The 21,518-nt window shown below is 36.9% G+C and overlaps 1 protein-coding gene across 2 annotated transcripts in view; it reads left to right on the top strand.

Annotated features, from left to right (window-relative positions):
* The window catches only part of LOC144437321 (puratrophin-1-like), a 148,123-nt gene that overhangs the window by 21,098 nt on the left and 105,507 nt on the right, over positions 1-21,518 (top strand). For both annotated transcript variants that reach the window (XM_078126244.1, XM_078126243.1), the window contains exon 2: positions 12,323-12,523. In XM_078126244.1, coding sequence (XP_077982370.1) covers positions 12,323-12,523 — 201 coding nt within the window. The remainder of the gene's footprint in view (positions 1-12,322; positions 12,524-21,518) is intronic.

Below are 21,518 nucleotides of genomic sequence, written 5' to 3'. Positions count from 1 at the left end.
ACATAAAATAGGCCTTGGAAGTCTCAATTGTCTATCATACAAATTTGTAGTGCATGACGTTGTTGTACATTAGTTTTTTAACAATTAGTTTGTAAGATGTAAGCTAAATTATTTCTTTAGCTATCATCAGGGGGTAGGAAAGGGGTTTACGTTAAATTACATTCAGGTCTTTTTCTCACGCAAGACAAATTTATAGAAGTCAACACAGAGATGGTTTAATACGAAACAAAATGTAACATGAAGAACAGAAGAAAGTCCAGATTTGGCACAGCAAATCGACTAGCCATAGCGACGAATCTGAAAATAAACAGAAAAATGACTTGATAAGAGTGAAAAGGGCAAATTCTAAGGATACAAGAGAAAATGCTGAAAATTAGTGTTACGGGTAACGATCATTGCACGACACGAGAGTGTCAATAAGCACACCCGGCCAGCAAGTGTAGGACAGCCGTCAACAGCCAAGCCACTTCGCGTGTTATATGCAAGTATACGTACGCACATACGTACGCACAATGGGTCGCCATCTTGAAAACATCCAAAATCAACAAAAAGTAATGACAATTTATACACATTATAAAGCGGGGTATTCGGGAGATCGCTGCAGAACCACGAAATTCATGACAATAATTAATAGAAAAGTGACAAAAGCATACATAGAAACATAATTTTGTGTTAAAACGACCGAGATGAAAAAACCGGAAATGTAGATATCGATAACATTGACTTGTCAAGTACCAAAGTTTGTGTTCGTTTTAGACACACTATAAAAACTGAAAACATGATTTCCATGTTGCATTACACTCGTAATGGTCATTTAAAAAAATAGTGATCGTCTGAACGAAAGACTAATGACGCAAATGGTAATAAAACGGTAATAAAAGCATGAGATACTCACCGAGGTCATCAGCGTATGCTCTCACGAAACGGTCACATGGGTATCACGTGAGACCCTTCCAGCCTCCTCTGGATAACAACAGGGATGGGTAGGTAAGTGACTAAAGGTTCAAAAAATATATGCAAATACATTTTTTGTATGTACAAGACCACGTTCATAGCAACAGCCAAATACAGTTGTGTTACAATGCCATTGGTACTATTTTTAAAAACTGTACAGTTGTGCTGCAACGACATTGGCACTATATTTTGGACTTACTATGTGAAATCATTGTCTAGATTTGAGGAGGAAGTATATTATTCTTGAGGATCTTGTAATAATTGTACGTAGGGAAAGAAAATCATTAATGAAACTAGGTGTGAAGAACATCAGTGTGTTTTGTTCACTAAACAGTGGATTAGAATTGAGCAGTGACCTTGTTCATGTTACTTATCAACTACTTAAACTCAAAAACTGCCAGACTGATTGCCTAGGTATTTGATGGGGACATTACTTTTGGTGTCTAGTTGGAAATTGTTCAGAGCAAAATAATCGCATCACAGATAGGTGATTTGGGTAAAAAAAATGTCAGTTTTGGTCAAAAAGTTAAACACAAAAACTACTAGGCAGGTTGGGTAGAAATTTAATAGAGATGCATCTGGGGGTGTATAGATGAAGATATATTTAAGCATAAAATGGTCTCAGTCATGATATGCAAATTAGGTGTAAAATGTTATTTTTGGTCAAAACCTTGTATCTCAAGAAATACTTGGTCAATGAGACTGAACTTTGGTGAGATGTTTCTAGAAGTGATATTCTGCAGATTTCGTTCAAAATATTTTGACACAATTAGCCCTAACAACCATGACCACACCCTTAGGAACAACCAAATGCTAGTATATTTTGCTAAAATAACAAAATCTGGTAGGTAAGTGAATAAGCATTCAAAAATGTAAGCAGATATCCCTAGCAACCATGACCACGCCCATAGCAACAGCCAAACAATTGTGTATTTCACAAAGATAACAGGGATTAATAGACAACTAAATAAACATTCCAAAAATGTACTATGTAAATGTGCCTAGCAACAAGACCACGTAGTAACAGCCAAATGTATATATTACAAAGTTAGCTACAGGGATTAATAGACAAAATAAAAAAACATTCAAAAAACGTATGCAAATATACCTAGCAACAAGACCATGCCCATAGCAACAGCCATATGATAATGTATATCGCAAAGATAACAAATTTGATAAAACTTGCCACAGATATTGATCATACAGAGATGTGATAGTTCTTAATGAAATTAATTGCTGTCAATTAATTGCTCATTTGCATAATTAACAAGCTTTTGCCAATTAGGGCCTATACAAGAAAGATCGCCAAATTTGATGAAACTTGCCTCAGATATTGATCATACAGAGATAGGATAGTTCTTTATGAAATTTAGAGGTGTCGATTAATTGCTCATTTGTATGATTAATGAACTTTGGCAGTTAGGGCCTATTCCAAGAAAGACCAAATTTGATGAAACTTGCTAAAGACATTGACCGAGGAAAGATGTGATGGTATCGAGGCAATTGCTGATTTGCATATTTGATTATCTTTTGCAATAAGGAATATATCACCAGGATTGTACCGAATTCAAGTGAACTTACTACAGATATTGATTACACAAAGGTACGACAGTACAGAAAGACATTTCAAAGTCTCTGCACGCACATTAACAACATTTCCCCTCATACGGGAACATTTTCAGTTCATCTCTGGTTGTAACTTGCCATAAATAAATAAAACTCTTTGAAGGTGACCAACACTGATTTTCTATTTACAGAAACGGAATTCATTGGATGTAGGTAACTTTGTTGATATGACAGCGTTGCTGAGTTTCAGTCATCAACACAAATATTTGTTGAGTGTAGTCCAGGGCTCAAAATTAGCATTGGCCACAGCCAGCGGCCCAGGGCAGCTATTAAAATCTTTAGGTTGGAAAGACCTACCCAACTGGACCAGTAGATTTTGTTTCAATGTTATTTCGGAATGTTTCTATCGTTTTCAAAATTATGCTTAAAACTGTTTAAATCAGTTTGCATTCTTCTAAAATCAATCGCTTTGACCAGTGTTTAGCTTTAAATCAGTTGTATCATCGGGAAACTGATGGACTCTATAATAGTAATGCGTCTTTCATGACCAATGCATGACGTTAGAAGACATCCTTTGTTCATTGCGCATGTGCAATAAGTGAAATTATCAGAGCTTCAGGCAGCATGCGATATGTTTATCACAAGCTTCAATTGTGTCATAAAGACAGATTTCTTGCATGAATGTTTAAATACAAAAATCATATAAAATGGCTCAAAAGGAACAGTGATAGTTGATCATGTTGGAATGTTTGAATTTTTGAATGTAGGTTTGTTGGTGTCGACATTTTGCAATATCTTGCTATTGCTAACAAGACTTAGGGGCCTTGTCATTTTAAAACTGACACACGACAAATGTAATTCCTTCGTTTAGGGGGAGAGGGGTAAGACTTCATTTCATTTTGTGTGTGTCAAAATCGCTATAAGGAATTTTAATTCTTACTAAAATGGAATCAAAAGAGGCAATGCTGTTTTTCTTGTCTTGAAAAAATGACAGTCACAAACTTTACTGACATACACGGAGAGAGATGCATGTAAAATAACCGTATGGCCAAGTAACCCACCTAGTCAGGGAGTGATGTACAATAAATGAATGACAAAAACCACTTGAATGCTGCAAAAACATGGTTTTGTTATTCACCAACACAGAATTTCCTGAATTCAAGAGACTTTTTATTCCGCTTGTTGGGTTATATCACAACTATAAATGATGGAACGTGATGAACACACAGCCCAAGCAAGGCACTACACTTATTGTATATATTACCTCATTTACTTGTACCTGCAACTCTCGGTTTTTAAAACATCTGACATAGCTTTACGTTTTAGGATTACCTAGTGCCAAATTCTAGACGGGTTAGCTGTTTAGAAATGAGGAGATTCATCGTACACAAATATAAACAATATTGCACTCCACTACGGAGGTAACGACAGAGTAACGACATGTGATCTTGACACCGAAATTTGAAAGTTAACAAAGTGGGTACATGATAAGCCGATTGTTTGATCGTAGTGGCAACTTTTAAAGGACCTTCATGATAATTGATTTGAATAGACTGTGGAGAGGACGTTACCAAAATTGACCTACGTGAAGGTTCTAAGTTTGGCCATGGTTGGGTATAACGTGAAACTAATACGAAATGTAAATCTGGAAATTACCGATGAGATGTCACATGTTTGACGTGACCTCTAAATTTGGACTAAATTGTCGTAGATAGCATGGTATTGCAAACATTTATTTCAGCACTCAGAACAAGTTGATCGTTCGACTGATGTTGATTCAATCTTTCTATTAACGTGAAAACCAAAAAGTTTGATCGCCTGAAATAATTATTCTGCAATAGTTTAGTAATTCCAAACAGATTTGTAGATGTTTTCAAGTGATAGTTGAAACATGCATGTGAAAGCCGTGGCTCGGCCGCCGTCAATGTGTTCATCACTGTCGTGGTGAGACAGTCAAAATCAATGTTTATAAATTACGGAAACGTGCAAATAAAAACGACTCAATAGAAACAACTTGAAGGCTAAAGCATCAGAACTGGTAAATTCAATATCCAGTTGAAGCTATGTTTTACTGAGAAAAATGTTTTACAAGTTGAATTACAATTAGAGTTTGTTGTGTTTATTGATGTCATGGAATATGATATAAACATGCATGTAGGACAGGTCATTCATTTTCCCATTTCGCATTAAAACATTTTGTGTGTGTGTGTGTGTGTGTGTGTGGAGGGGGGGGGGGTTAAACTAAAATGAAGAAATTAGGTTTCTTGTACGTCAGTATTAAATGACATGGCCCTTTACAAGTCTATTGCTAACAAGACTTACAAATTACAGAAGACATGTAATGTAATGTATACTATACTGCAAGGACAACCAAGATGGTCTTATCTTTGTACACATGCATGGCATGTTATCGATGTTTACAGTATTACTTTCTACAGTAAAGCTCAAAGGAATCTGTGAGGTCTAGAAATGTTTACATGTTGTCTGGTGGATTATTTTGACAAGTTCACAGTGAAGAAAAATCCTTCATAGAAGTAATGATTTTCGATTACTGACATTTAAAATGATAATTCCTCTAGCTTATTAATGACAATCACCAAAAGTTACATACTACAATTCAAATTGGATAACTTGAAATAATTGCCAAGAATATCAATGTCACTTTGTAAGTATGACAAAGGTCATAGCAAAGTTATACAATGACTAATAATTTATATGATAATAATCATTTACTGCACCTCCAGAGACATATAATGTTTGGGAATATGGTTGAAAAATTGTTTAAAAAACATCAATGATAGTGATAAAAAACAAGCTGATATTCATTTATCTAAAGATGAAATTAAAAAAATCTACATGTATATCTCTCTATTTTTTAAACATGACTGCATTGGTTATTATAGGTTTGGTAGGTAGGACCATGCTTACCTTAAAATGGCAAACTTAATATGAAGTGAATGACCGATACCGGTACACAGGTACATGCTATCATAGCCAACTGTACAAAAAAAAATTGGCAGGTAGAAATTTTAGTTAGGCATGTAATTTTCAAAGTTGCCTGCCCAATGAACAACAGGTGGGTTAAAAAATTAATTTTGACGCCTGCTGTAGTTTTCACAAAGACAAGACTGGCCTGATAGGCTAATAAAAATGTTCTTTTGCATTCTGCATAAAATTGTTATTTTGTTTTGTATATAATTTCATTTTCCACATTTACCTGGTTACAATTAGTCGTAACACTTAATTTAACTTCATTCAGGAACTGTACACATAGTGCAGTGAGTGCAGTCAACATTTAGTGATTGTGACTGTGAGTAAGTTGTTAGGTTTCACCCTGAGAAATGGGGACTATTTGTGTAAATAGTTCATTGCCACATAATTAAACACTGGTTGATTCTGTGACCCTACTTGATTGCCCAATACACCAAGTAGAGAGATTCAGTCATAAATTACAAATGTAGTGCAATTATGTCATTTTGTTAGTTTTAAGAGCATTTAATGAATATAGGATTACAGTTAAGACATTGTTAATCACTCAAATTTTCTATTAATTTGCATATTTTGGAATATATAATTAGTTTGTTTTGTAAACAGTCCTTCCTCCTTAGTTTTCCCATTGTGACATCAAACACAGAATTTAATTTGTGCAGCATAACAGGATTAATAGGCAAGGAAATAAACATTCCAAAAATGTCTGCAAAACTGCCTAGCAACAAGACCATTCCCATAGCAACAGCCAAATGGTGGTGTATATTTCAATGCTAACATGAATGGGTAGGCATAAAGATTTAAGAAATGGATGCAAATATGCGTAGCAACAAGACAACACCCATAGCAATAGCCAAATGATAGTGTATTGCAAAGATGACACCTGGGATGGGTAGGAAAGTAAATAAAGATTCCAAAATGTGTGCAAGTATGCCTTTCAACCTGACCATGCCCACAGTAACACTAACAGTCAAATACAGTTGTGCTACAATGCCATTGATGTTTTTTTCTTTCATGGCAGCAGCAATTGTTGCCTTCAGGCTGGTTGTAATTGTAATGAGTCGGTGCTACAAAATCTGTATTGTCTGAAAACCATCCCAAGTTAACATGAGGGGAACATCGCCTTTACCGGCAAAGTGCAATTCTTGCACTTTCTTATTAATCCTTATCAGCTCATTACCATAACTAAGTGTTTGCTTTTTGTAATTACATCTGATAAGCCTGAGTCGTCCCTGGTACAGGTACTAGGTCAAGACTGAAATGCTGTCGACCGAATGTGTGCAAGTACTAGTGAGTGTGTTACTCCGCCGCGAGGCACAACTGGCTTGGGTGAAAGGTCATGATCCGATCGCGATCATAACATTAGGATACATCGTGCACTGTACATTGACGATGTTACATGTGGTATATGGACATCAGAATTTACTATTTAAGTATCTCTGCTTAATTTTTCAAAGAATTATTTAACTAACTATGGAACGAGAAAAACTTTAGTTCCGAGTGCAAGGTTACTTTCAAGGAGTGAATCGTTTGAGTCAAGGGACGTTATCAGCTGTTACAACTTTTATAATCCTATTACAGTTGATATTGCAAACAGATTTAGAGATTGTCAACAACCCGACTTGCCTATTGATGAACTCGGGTTATCCGTAGTTTGGTTTTATCAAGGCGTTTCCGACATGATTACAACACTTTGGAACTTCCTCTTGGGGCCCCACCGGGGTACCTCAGCACTGAAAGGCAGATGATGGTAAATGTAATAGCAGCCAGGGTACTCATCAATGCCACTTATAATGATGCATTGTTTGCATCTTTCACACATTGTTGTCCAAGTTTATTGTTGGGATATGCATCAGTTCACTGTTATACCATAATGGTTATACATTGCATTGTTACAGTACTTGCATATTATTACCAGAAGTTTGGTTTAACATTCCATTCACTTGGATAGTTGGCAGTATAGTCAGCATGTTCAAGCCATGTTCTCTCTGAGTTCAGGATTTGTCATTTCTCGAATGGAAATTCTTTGTTTTTGAGGAAAGTAACTAGCTATACTTGAGTTTATTGGATTACTTTGCAGTATCAGTAAGTAGGATATAGTTATAATCTTGTTTTACTGATATAAAAGTTGATTTTGGTACGTACATTGTGATTGAGATTGAAAGAATCCTGGTGCTGTCAACACTCTGTCCAGGTGAGTTTAGAAATTGAACTGTAAAGCTGTCTAAACCTACACCAAATGTAACACTGAAATGTAACATTCATTCATCTTTTTGTATTGTAACAGTTCAACCTGTATTGTAGGACTAAGAGATTTCATTTCATAGTAGTCTGTCCTATGTGGTACATATTCTTTCTACAGCTGGTTCAATAGCCTGTCCTATGTGGTACATCTTCTTTCTACAGCTGGTTCAATAGTCTGTCCTATGTGGTACGTATTCTTTCTACAGCTGGTTCAATAGTCTGTCCTATGTGGTACGTATTCTTTCTATAGCTGGTTCAATAGCCTGTCCTATGTGGTACATATTCTTTCTATAGCTGGTTCAATAGCCTGTCCTATGTGGTACATATTCTTTCTATAGCTGGTTCAATAGCCTGTCCTATGTGGTACATATTCTTTCTATAGCTGGTTCAATAGCCTGTCCTATGTGGTACGTATTCTTTCTATAGCCGGTTCAATAGCCTGTCCTATGTGGTACATATTCTTTCTATAGCTGGTTCAATAGCCTGTCATATGTGGTACATATTCTTTCTATAGCTGGTTCAGTAGCCTGTCCTATATGGTACATATTCTTTCTATAGCTGGTTCACTAGCCTGTCCTATGTGGTACATATTCTTTCTATAGCTGGTTCACTAGCCTGTCCTATGTGGTACATATTCTTTCTATAGCTGGTTCAGTAGCCTGTCCTATGTGGTACATATTCTTTCTATAGCTGGTTCAATAGCCTGTCCTATGTGGTACATATTCTTTCTATAGCTGGTTCAATAGCCTGTCCTATGTGGTACATATTCTTTCTATAGCTGGTTCACTAGCCTGTCCTATGTGGTACATATTCTTTCTATAGCTGGTTCAATAGCCTGTCCTATGTGGTACATATTCTTTCTATAGCTGGTTCAATAGCCTGTCCTATGTGGTACATATTCTTTCTATAGCTGGTTCAATAGCCTGTCCTATGTGGTACATATTCTTTCTATAGCTGGTTCACTAGCCTGTCCTATGTGGTACATATTCTTTCTATAGCTGGTTCACTAGCCTGTCCTATGTGGTACATATTCTTTCTATAGCTGGTTCAGTAGCCTGTCCTATATGGTACATATTCTTTCTACAGCTGGTTCAATAGCCTGTCCTATATGGTACATATTCTTTCTATAGCTGGTTCAATAGCCTGTCCTATGTGGTACATATTCTTTCTATAGCTGGTTCACTAGCCTGTCCTATGTGGTACATATTCTTTCTATAGCTGGTTCAGTAGCCTGTCCTATGTGGTACATATTCTTTCTATAGCTGGTTCAATAGCCTGTCCTATGTGGTACATATTCTTTCTATAGCTGGTTCAATAGCCTGTCCTATGTGGTACATATTCTTTCTATAGCTGGTTCAATAGCCTGTCCTATGTGGTACATATTCTTTCTATAGCTGGTTCAATAGCCTGTCCTATGTGGTACATATTCTTTCTATAGCTGGTTCAATAGCCTGTCCTATGTGGTACATATTCTTTCTATAGCTGGTTCAGTAGCCTGTCATATGTGGTACATATTCTTTCTATAGCTGGTTCAGTAGCCTGTCCTATATGGTACATATTCTTTCTATAGCTGGTTCAATAGCCTGTCCTATGTGGTACATATTCTTTCTATAGCTGGTTCAATAGCCTGTCCTATGTGGTACATATTCTTTCTATAGCTGGTTCAGTAGCCTGTCCTATGTGGTACATATTCTTTCTATAGCTGGTTCACTAGCCTGTCATATGTGGTACATATTCTTTCTATAGCTGGTTCAATAGCCTGTCCTATGTGGTACATATTCTTTCTATAGCTGGTCCAATAGCCTGTCCTATGTGGTACATATTCTTTCTATAGCTGGTTCAGTAGCCTGTCCTATGTGGTACATATTCTTTCTATAGCTGGTTCAATAGCCTGTCCTATGTGGTACATATTCTTTCTATAGCTGGTTCAATAGCCTGTCCTACATTGTATATGGTACATATTCTTTCTATAGCTGGTTCAATAGCCTGTCCTATGTGGTACATATTCTTTCTATAGCTGGTTCACTAGCCTGTCCTATGTGGTACATATTCTTTCTATAGCTGGTTCAATAGCCTGTCCTATGTGGTACATATTCTTTCTATAGCTGGTTCAATAGCCTGTCCTATGTGGTACATATTCTTTCTATAGCTGGTTCAATAGCCTGTCCTATGTGGTACATATTCTTTCTATAGCTGGTTCAATAGCCTGTCCTATATGGTACATATTCTTTCTATAGCTGGTTCAGTAGCCTGTCCTATGTGGTACATATTCTTTCTATAGCTGGTTCACTAGCCTGTCCTATGTGGTACATATTCTTTCTATAGCTGGTTCACTAGCCTGTCCTATGTGGTACATATTCTTTCTATAGCTGGTTCAATAGCCTGTCCTACATTGTATATGGTACATATTCTTTCTATAGCTGGTTCACTAGCCTGTCCTATGTGGTACATATTCTTTCTATAGCTGGTTCAATAGCCTGTCCTATGTGGTACATATTCTTTCTATAGCTGGTTCAATAGCCTGTCCTATGTGGTACATATTCTTTCTATAGCTGGTTCAATAGCCTGTCCTATGTGGTACATATTCTTTCTATAGCTGGTTCAGTAGCCTGTCCTATGTGGTACATATTCTTTCTATAGCTGGTTCAGTAGCCTGTCCTATGTGGTACATATTCTTTTTGTAATTTAACCTTCCTTCTACATTATGGAGGAAGGACATCTTTAGGCACTGACAACAAAGACAGCTATGTATTGAGTGCCATACAATCAACAAGCATGGTGTAAACCAGCCATGACAATCAACAAGCATGGTGTAAACCATCCATGACAATCAAAGTCTTTGACAATTCAAAATTCTTTTTTCGATTGCCAATCATTCCGAAGTACAATTAAACGTGTTCATTTAAATATTCACTGCTTTAACATTAGCTAATGTTTTACAGAAATGACATGTTTTGACATGTGGTTTGTATGTATGACACGTGAGTTACATTCACCAGGCAAATAGGCTTTAATAGTGACACGTGGGTTACATTCACCAGGCAAATAGGCTTTAATAGTAACATGTCCCCTGTTTATCTCAGAGAACTGTTAGAAATCCGTTCTTCTGGTCGTACCCTTCGTTCCTCTACCGAAGGTGCTCATACACTTCACCAGCCAATTGCCAACACGGTTTGTTAGGGAGACAGGGCTTTTTCGGTGTGTGCTCCGCGTCTCTGGAATCGGCTACCAGTTTCACTCCGTCTTAGCGTAAATATTGATGTTTTTAAATCAAATCTTAAGACACACCTTTTTATTGAATGAATGTATTTTATTGATGGTTTTTTAAATTCTTTTTACAAAGTTGTGTGAAGCGCTTTGAGATGTTTTGTTTTACATGTAAAGCATTTTTAAAGAAATAAATATTATTATTATTATTATGTAATAGTGCCACGTGAGTTACATTCACCAGGCAAATAGGCTTTAATAGTGCCACGTGGGTTACATTCACCAGGCAAATAGGCTTTAATAGTGCCACGTGAGTTACATTCACCAGGCAAATAGGCTTTAATAGTGCCACGTGAGTTACATTCACCAGGCAAATAGGCTTTAATAGTGACACGTGAGTTACATTCACCAGGCAAATAGGCTTTAATAGTGACACGTGAGTTACATTCACCAGGCAAATAGGCTTTAATAGTGACACGTGAGTTACATTCACCAGGCAAATAGGCATTAATAGTGACACGTGAGTTACATTCACCAGGCAAATAGGCTTTAATAGTGACACGTGAGTTACATTCACCAGGCAAATAGGCTTTAATAGTGACACATGAGTTACATTCACCAGGCAAATAGGCTTTAATAGTGACACGTGAGTTACATTCACCAGGCAAATAGGCTTTAATAGTGACACGTGAGTTACATTCACCAGGCCAAAATAAAAGATAAAATTTAAAAAAAAACAGCGGAGCTACGTATTCTGACCGATAGGTCGCTTGTTTTGTAAAATCCAATGCAATATGGCGGCCAAGGTCATGTGGCCGCATGTGATTTTATTGACAAAATTAAATGGGCAGGGAACATGCATACCATGTACCAAATTTCGAGCCAACTGGACCCCTAGCTTTTGTGAAAAAATTGTTTTAAGATTTTCACGAAATCAGATATGGTGACCAGGTCACGTGACCAGCCCGAAATTCCTGGGTCAGGTGCACGAGTGTACTCATGGTCCCTGATAAGCCTACCAAGTTTGAATGGTTTATGGGTAACAGTCTTCTAGTTCTAGCTTGAATAAAATGGCAGAAGAAGAAAGAAGAACGAAGAAAAACCCTAACAACACCAATAGGGGCTCAAGGCCATAGGCTTGGGCCCCTAAAAACTACAGTTTTGCTACAATGCCATTGGTGCTATGTCAGACATGACCACTGTTGCAATACAAGCATGTCTTGGACACATGTACCCAGTACATACATTGTAAAGGTTCAAGTAACTTGGCCCCTGGAATGCATCATGTACCACACTATACTAGTGCTGTCAAATTGAATATGTATCAGTAAATTAGACCGTTTTCTTTTCACTCTGCCTGTAGGACTCACAGGAAGCATTTGATGACAGTGTACAGAAGACCTTATCAAAGCTATACCCTCCATTCAGATCCACTGCACCCGTTGTTATTGGTCAAGTGTGTCAGATTGTTGATACACAGTATGCCGGTGATGGCAGAACCTTCCTAACTGACTTCTTACTTCCGGCCAAAATCCAGCTGCAGATCCTAAAAGAGGAGGCAAAGGTGAGTGGTCTTAACCCCAGTGATGATGTCACTGTATGCTTGTTGTTATAGGGGTCATATGTTACTGTGAAATTTGTAATTGAAATGTCCCCTATTTAGAATTGATTTTTAATCTATTAATGTGTGATTCTGAATGTACACTCCATTTTCTTTCATGTGTGTCAGTTACTGTAGTTAATGTGCCAGCTCATGATCAGAAGTGAGCATGATTCAAAACTTGTTCTTTACAAAGTGGAATCATACATGTAGGAGCAACTTAAATTTTAAGGAATTTTTATGAGTCAGTCTTCCAATGGGGTTTGATAAAAGTAGGCTACCTGTAGACTTGAACCGCGATCACTACTACACTATTCCACTTATCCTAACTGACATTTTGATTTTTAGAATTTTCACTATAATCAAAATATCAGTTAGGATAGAGGAATAGTGTAGTAGGGATTATGGTTCAAGTCTACAGGTAGGTTACAGTTAGGATAGCAGAATAGTGTAGTAGTGATAGTCCTTCGAGTCTACAGGTAGGCTACAGTTAGGATAGTGGAATAGTGTATTAGTGATAGTGATTCAAGTCTACAGGTAGGCTACAGTTAGGATAGCAGAATAGTGTGGTAGTGATAGTCCTTCAAGTCTACAGGTAGGCTACAGTTAGGATAGCAGAATAGTGTATTATGGTTCAAGTCTACAGGTAGGCTACTTTTAAAGGCCAAGGTTCAACCAGGCTATGTGCCCATGCTACGGAAGTAGGTTTGCGCATGTGCAACGGAATACGTTTGTTTATCTGGGAGGAGCATTTGGTAAATCTGACCCAGGTAGTTTATCAACATATTAGTGGCTGTTCACACATATTGGTTACATATAGTTCTTGCCTAATCCGAAGAGTCCCATGTTATATATTTTTTTCAAGTCTAGTGGCAGTGTTTCTGCTACGTTTTTTTCTGGTGCGTACGTACGGCCAGACACCCAGTCTGGGTGAAACATGTATTTCTATAAACTTATACATACAAATTATAACCCGAAAAATTATATTTTGAGGGACCTGTTCTAACACGATCCAAACATTACACAGTGACAATTTGTATCATTGAAATTGTAAACTTAAATTCTTGGGTACGAACAAACTTACTTACTTGTATCATTTGTACAAGGTACTAGATTACAGTTGCACACGTACACACTAGTGTCGGCATTTGGCCGATCGTTACCACACCAAAATCGTTAGATAGATGAGAATTTTTTTTTACAGATTACATGTAGGTCGTGTTTTGACAACATAATCGTGAAAACTTCAAAATTAACTTCACAAGTATCGCACGGGTCAGAGCGGACTAAGCTTTGCAATTCCATACTTACTGTATGTGCACTGGGTAGCTAGCTACGTGCGATCTCGATGTTCCCGTTATTTTCCTTCCGTGTTCTAATTCTTTGAAAGTATCTGTTATGGCTGTTTTATGATTGATTAAACTTGTATTTCCAAACCCAATGTCCCATCTCAGAAAACAGTCAATAAAATCACAAACATGTGCTTCTCCGAGTTATCCCGATGTGTACGAGTACCACCCCAGCTATTTCAAAACAAACGCATAAATGCATACGTCGTGATGGGGTGAGTACGGACTCTTGTTTGGTCTCTGCTCTGTCTCCGTGCATATGTTTGACTACGATGTCAGTTGATGTCATTTGACGTTGATTACATGACGAGGATTATTGCTGGATAGTGCCAAAACATATGGAAACGATTTTTGAGAAATCTGGAAAGAATTTAATATGATTTCTCAACTTTCAAATTTGAATGACACAAATATTTATGATGCCTCCATGATTGTACTTGTAGTCTTGTCAGTTCGCGTTATGTTCATCTCCACAACATGCACAGAGCTAGAGATCGTAGAGAACAGACGACAGGTATAGGAACTAGACTAGGCAGTGATGTATGATCTATGTGTACATCATAGACAGTTGTCCTTGAAATTTGATGATCATTACAGAAAAAAAAGAGTTGCCAACGTTAGATTTGTTTATGAATTATATCACTCGTTTATCAGTATCAAATGTCGCACTAAATGTTTCAAACATGTCTTGCTTCGGGGTCATCAGAAATTCTTGATCAAAATATATTCAGTCATAAAATCCTCAGGTTTCTGACAATTTCCAATACTTGTTACAAGAAAGGCTGCATTCCAAGAATATTTGGTTAGCTGCATGTATTACATGTACATCTGATGCCATATACGTGACACGCACGATCATTGTCCAGTTTGCACCACATGGTGTGCCTCGCCTCCTGTACACGTACCGTACGTCTATCTTGTCTGTCAGTGCTACATTTTGCTTCCTCTCTTCATTTTTCTCAGATGTTTTAAGAATTTGAAAATAGTCAATGTCCGATCGACAAAATTTCTTTCCGCTGAAGTTTAGAAAACATTTAGTTCTACTCTACGTAAATGGCGTGTTGTTGCATCATACATCATGAGACGTCACATTCACCTCACACTTCGCTTCGCGCTTCCTTCAACGTCCGGTCCCTATGAAACTAGTTCGAAGGCTTTCTCTAGCGATAGCCTGGCCAGTCTTGTTTTATCACGTAATCCTCAAATGTTTTCCAAATAATTATGAATTTTTTTTTTTTTTTACACTTTGGGTATTTTACTTGCTATTAGTACTTCTGGGAAACTCATATTTAATTTTCAGACCTTAGAATTTTTTTCAATGGTCGTCAGGTTTGAGTACTTTCCTTAGCCGGTCCCACAACTAAACTGTTGTGGTTATACTTATAAGTTATAGCTGGGCGTTGTGACCGGTAGGTAACCGGCTATTATCTACATCACTGCCTACTAGGTCAACGACACAACTACTTGACAGAAAACACTTGTCGCGTGCACAAAAAGTTGTATGAAATTGTGATTTTACTAAGGAGTGTAGCAACCCAGAACGTACATCGATCAAACTGAGAAACATTTTGGTTTCATTTTATGTCATTCTATTTCAGTAACAATGTATCATTTTCACGTACCGTTCGCACATGTGAGCTTGATTTTAGGCAAAATATCGGGCTAACAGAGTGCACACAGACTCTGTTGTTCGCTTGTATTGTTTGCATTTGGTATTTGGCATTTCGCACGTTGTTTATTTGCACCATTCACAGTGTCTTATCATGCTTTGTGTAACTTGTAAGCCTAATTGACAACTGGCCAACAGTTTTTACTAGACAAATTTGAAACAAATTTTGCGTCAGTTCGACAGTAAACCTGCTATATTGGCTACCAAACTTAGTTAACGTCAGTTATTTCTACACATGTTGCATCACTATATATTTACAAACAGAATATATAAAATATGAGAGCCATGTGAAACTTTTTCAGTGCAAAATGGGATGAAGACATGAGGGCAATGTCAGTGCTCCTTACAGCAGTTTGAATTTCCCGCATATGCATACATTACCCATAATCCTCTTTATATAGTGGACCTTGGCCTTTAATAAAGAGGTTGACAAGTCTTTCAATCCATTAGTCTATCTAAGACTGATTCAATCCAGGACACAAAGAGGTCTTCTTCAAGGTCTAAAGGCAATAACATGAATAAAACAGTCTCCTTCCAACAACAATGTCAAGGCAAGATTCAAAATCTACCAGTTCACAAAATTTTGTTGAATGACTTAGCGACAACTGTATGTCTTGAATTGTATGCATAGATTTAGAGGACATTGTTAATATTGTGTGTGTTGTCACTCCTTTATGTTGTGTATCACTTCAGAAACTATACAATGTACATTAGGTGTACAAAGTTGATTGGACTTGCACTCACTGTAAATATCATTAAACATCACCAATCTCGCATTCTGATTGGTTGAGAGCCCTACACAGGGTTCACACGGTCCTGGAAAACCCTGGAATTTCAAACCCTCCCTGGAAAACCCTGGAAAAATGCTCCCGTTCCCTGGAAACCCCAGGAAATTGAGTGCAATTAATTGACATTTCTGTCTGTGCTATAGCCACCCATTCATAATTATGATTCAGAACACTTTTAAATGTGAAATGGCGGAACTATTTTCAAAGTCTTTTGCCCCGCTGGTTAATCAAAATGAATTCCTAAATTTATGAACAATATCAAATTAACACCTCAGAGAAACTTGCAGTTTTTGCTTAACTAGAACAACAAAGCATATTATGAACATTTCTGTACATTTACTGGTCCAGGAGTACAGTACGCAAAACTAAGACGCACTCATTTTTCTGCTGAGGATTATTTATAGTTTGAATAGATCTCTGAGTGATATGCAAATAGTAAACATACTACTGAGCAAATGCACACATTGATTGTGTAATAAAGTTAAGGCATTCAAAAATTAATTGAAGTTCGTAGTTGCTGGTGATGTACAAGTATGTTATTTACCATTCCATATCTTGCTACACAGTCATTTTTCTGGTGTAACGGAAAAATGACCTTTTGCAGCAAGATTTGGAATGGTGTTTGGCTAATAACATATACATGTACTTACTTGACACCATTCCAAATTCCAATGTAATATATCATGTAAAAGATTGGAAATATAGATTATATAATCAGAAAGTCTGAAATTTCATTTTGCTGCAGTAACTCAGTTCACAATTGGTTTGAATTTTGACAAATTTTGGATTTAAGCAGGGACCTCAAGGATATAATTCAACATCTCTATAGAATTTCCACTTGGGGTATGTGAATTAGTGCCAAAGAAATCTTGTGAACATACACCAAAAATGTGTTTCATTCTTGGGGACGATGTACAATGTTTTGATTTGAACATAAAAAATGACTGCATGCACTAGTAATCCCATATGAAACAAACAAAGCTTTGTACTCTGTCAGTTGATGCCTGGGGTCAAGTGTCTACCCTCACCCTTATTGTTGAATGGTTTATTCCATCACGTCATCTTGAAGAGTAGGCATGTCCGATGTCCAACAAGGAGACACAACATGAGTAGGCATGTTCCATGTCCAATGAGCAGACACAACATATTTAAGTCTGTTTGATTTAGGTTCACAAGTGTTGTTGTGTGATCAGAGTAGTGATATCAAGAAATTGACAACATAAACTGCCAGTTCCTTAAAACCAAATCATAGCGGGGTCTATGTCATTCTCAATGACTTGTTCTTTCTATATCTTGACCTTTGTGTTTGATCTCCATATTCAAGGTCAAATAGCAGATTGGTCAGTTGCCTTGTATCTGGAGACACCATTCAGATTTGCATATACAATGTAGTAAGTTTGCCATGAAACATACAAGTTGGGGACTAGAAACATACAAGTTGGGACAACATTCTTTCATAGTGGGATATGGGACTAGCATTGAGTTGGGATTTTCATGAGGAACTTTTTCATTTTCATAGTGGAACTTTGATGTCACTGTCAGTGTGTGTGTTGGTTTAGTTTAGCCTCTACCATTGTAACCGAAGGAGTAAAGTACCTAGCCAGCTTTTCACAATTCTCAAGTAATATTAATTGTGTTCAGATATTTATGTCAGATATTGTGTTAAAAAGAAGTGAATTTTTGGATTTCAAGGTTTTGAACACAAACAGTGAGTGGCATTTATCCAATGGCAGCTCAAAAGTAGCATATAATCTATCCTTTATCAGTTGTTACTTTTCATAAAATGCACATGAGGGGAATGCAGTACTTCATTAGTGTGTGGAAAAAATGCCTTGGTAACCACGCACTGATGCAGTGACCATTACATAGATGTATTGCAGATTGCAGGGTGGTCTGATCCCTTGGATACGTTGGATAGCCAAAGTATTCACAAGTTCATGGCACTGAATTTTAATATAAGATCAAGATTAGGAAATGATGGACTTACATTGTTTAAAATGCACCTTCATATGCTCCCCGGGGAGTTGAGGAAGACTAAAGGCAGTAAAGGGGCGTTGTGCGGTTCTGATCCGAGCCAAGGGTAATAATTGTAAAGCGCTTTGAGCTTGGTGTGGGAAAGCGCTATATAAAAACCCAACATTATTATTATGATTTCATGAGGGGCTCTCAATATTTCACCATATAAGTTACAGGCCAAGTACTTCTCTAACTGCTTCGTCAGAATAGCATCATTGTGTCTTGTCACTCCTGTGCTGCTCACATTTACATTTAGGTTTCCCTAATTTCAATTATCAATGTTTTTCTTGATCTGTAAAGTATATAATTTAATTGTCACAGCTAACTCATTAATAATAGTTAAATTCTTTGCATTATGACATGTTGGACAACATACTGCTGTAAGTCAGTCAGTCAGTCATTTAAACAATTTGTATGGTATGATTTTGTTGTAACAATGTCATTCTTTCTTACAAGAAGCTGTCTGTAGTTGTCAGCCATTTTGAAAAGAGCATTAAACTTATCAATATTGTTTCCTACTCTAAATGTCTGCAAAATGCCTGATTAGAATTTTCCTGTGTTGAAAGGGGAACAATTACAAGTTTTTGTAATCAAAGGCAATATGAAATATATTCTATGATTACATATTTCTTTCAAAGTCATATAAAACAAGTCTTCTTTACCTCCAGTACAACTGAAAGTTCAGTAGCAGGCCAAATTACTGTCTCAATTGTCTTACAACAAAAGTCATATACAACAACTTCACAAGTCTTCCATACCTCCAGTAAAGTTTAGTAGCAGGCCAAATTACTGTCTCAATTGTCTACAACAAAAGTCATATACAACAACTTCACAAGTCTTCCATACCTCCAGTAAAGTTTAGTAGCAGGCCAAATTACTGTCTCAATTGTCTACAACAAAAGTCATATACAACAACTTCACAAGTCTTCCATACCTCCAGTAAAGTTTAGTAGCAGGCCAAATTACTGTCTCAATTGTCTACAACAAAAGTCATATACAACAACTTCACAAGTCTTCCATACCTCCAGTAAAGTTTAGTAGCAGGCCAAATTACTGTCTCAATTGTCTACAACAAAAGTCATATACAACAACTTCACAAGTCTTCCATACCTCCAGTAAAGTTTAGTAGCAGGCCAAATTACTGTCTCAATTGTCTACAACAAAAGTCATATACAACAACTTCACAAGTCTTCCATACCTCCAGTAAAGTTTAGTAGCAGGCCAAATTACTGTCTCAATTGTCTACAACAAAAGTCATATACAACAACTTCACAAGTCTTCCATACCTCCAGTAAAGTTTAGTAGCAGGCCAAATTACTGTCTCAATTGTCTACAACAAAAGTCATATACAACAACTTCACAAGTCTTCCATACCTCCAGTAAAGTTTAGTAGCAGGCCAAATTACTGTCTCAATTGTCTACAACAAAAGAACGTACAAAGTAGAAGTTTTGAAAAGGTTAGGTTTGTTGACTATGTATAGTCTGTTTGTTTGCTTCACAAATATTGAAAGTATATTTATTGAAAGTGAAATTCAATGTGAGGTGTACATAAAGCCAAAGTTATTACCAACAGCATATTTACTCCTTGCGGTACAGCATATTAACATCCAACACTTTCACACAAAAAGTTAGAGAAGTATGCAGTAGTGTCTTATCAGTTAACCAGCTTTTATGAAGGAAATTATCATTTTATCGAAGATAGTTATTTGAAATGTAGGTTTGAAGGAAAAATATATGAATTGTTGCAAACTTTATAAACAAGGAAAAATATATGAAAATGAACGTTCATGGACTGTGGTTTTATAGTATCAAATGAAAATTTCTACACATACTGTGACATAGTCAAAACATTTTTATAGTATCAAATGAAAATTTCTACACATAGTGTGACATAGTCAAAACATTATTTGGACGTGAATCCCAAATTTTCACTTAAATGCCTTCTAAGCTTTGACAGGGATGTCTTACAATCAGCGTGCGAAATTAACGCCGGTCCTTCGGTCTGAGACCAACAGATTTCCGTTCGGACCGACAGTTTTTCAGAATTACAACAACTTATCAGTCCTTATCAGGGGTAGGTAACAAATATTAGTCTAGAGCACGATCGATATAGTGACAAGTACAAAAATACAAGTTGCGGGAAAATTCTACATAGTACCTGGTACAAGTCGTTTAGTTACAAGCATAGTCTATATTGCGACGAACACAAAGTCCTGATTTTCCCAGCGTCCATTGCGTATTCAATATGGCGGCAAGTAACATAGACAATCCTGATGGTAAGAAGCAGTCGATTTCTACTACTAAAAATCGAAAATACATATTCCTATAGCGTGCGTTCTGGGAAGAATTGGTTGGAGGAACAACAGGGAAAATTTCATTGATTGATTCCACCGTTTGTGGGAGGAGTTAGCGAAAAACTTTTTCTACCGACAGATGTCCTATTCTAAACACACGTCCCTATACGAATGCATGTACAATATTGACAGTAGTACTATTATATTTTATGTAGACAGAATAACAAACCCATATGTTGCCTGCAAATTCTATGTAAAAAGTAAAGCATACAGTATTTACAGCCAGCCAGCCAGCAAACAAACCCCACAGTACGCTGATAGAAGATCAGTGGTTCAATAAGTACGTATGTACATGCATTGTCTTACAATTGGACATCCGTCGGTAGAAAAAGTTTTTCGCTAACTCCTCCCACAAACGTAGGAATCGATCAATGAAATTTGCCCTGTTGTTCCTCCAACCAATTCTTCCGCATGCTATAGGAATACATATTTTCGATTTTTTGTAGTAGAAATTGACTGATTCTTACCATCAGGATTGTCGATGTTACTTGGCTTGCCGCCATGTTGAATGCGCAATGGACGCTGGGAAAATCAGGACTTTGTGTTCGTCGCAATATAGACTTTGCTTGTAACTAAACGACTTGTACCAGGTACTATGTAGAATTTTCCCGCAACTTTTATATTTGTACTTGTCACTATATCGATCGTGCTCTAGACTAATATTTGTTACCTACCCCTGCTTATGACCAATTCGAATTCGGAGTAAATAACAACATTTACTCAAAGATATATCCAATGTCACCTACATGAATCTGATCTTGTGTTACCTATTTTACTCTCGAC

This window comes from Glandiceps talaboti, chromosome 7, assembly GCF_964340395.1.
Source record: "Glandiceps talaboti chromosome 7, keGlaTala1.1, whole genome shotgun sequence".
Lineage (NCBI taxonomy): Eukaryota > Metazoa > Hemichordata > Enteropneusta > Spengelidae > Glandiceps > Glandiceps talaboti.
The sequence above is the reverse complement of the archived record's forward strand: the minus strand, read 5'-3'. Positions and strand labels throughout refer to the sequence as shown.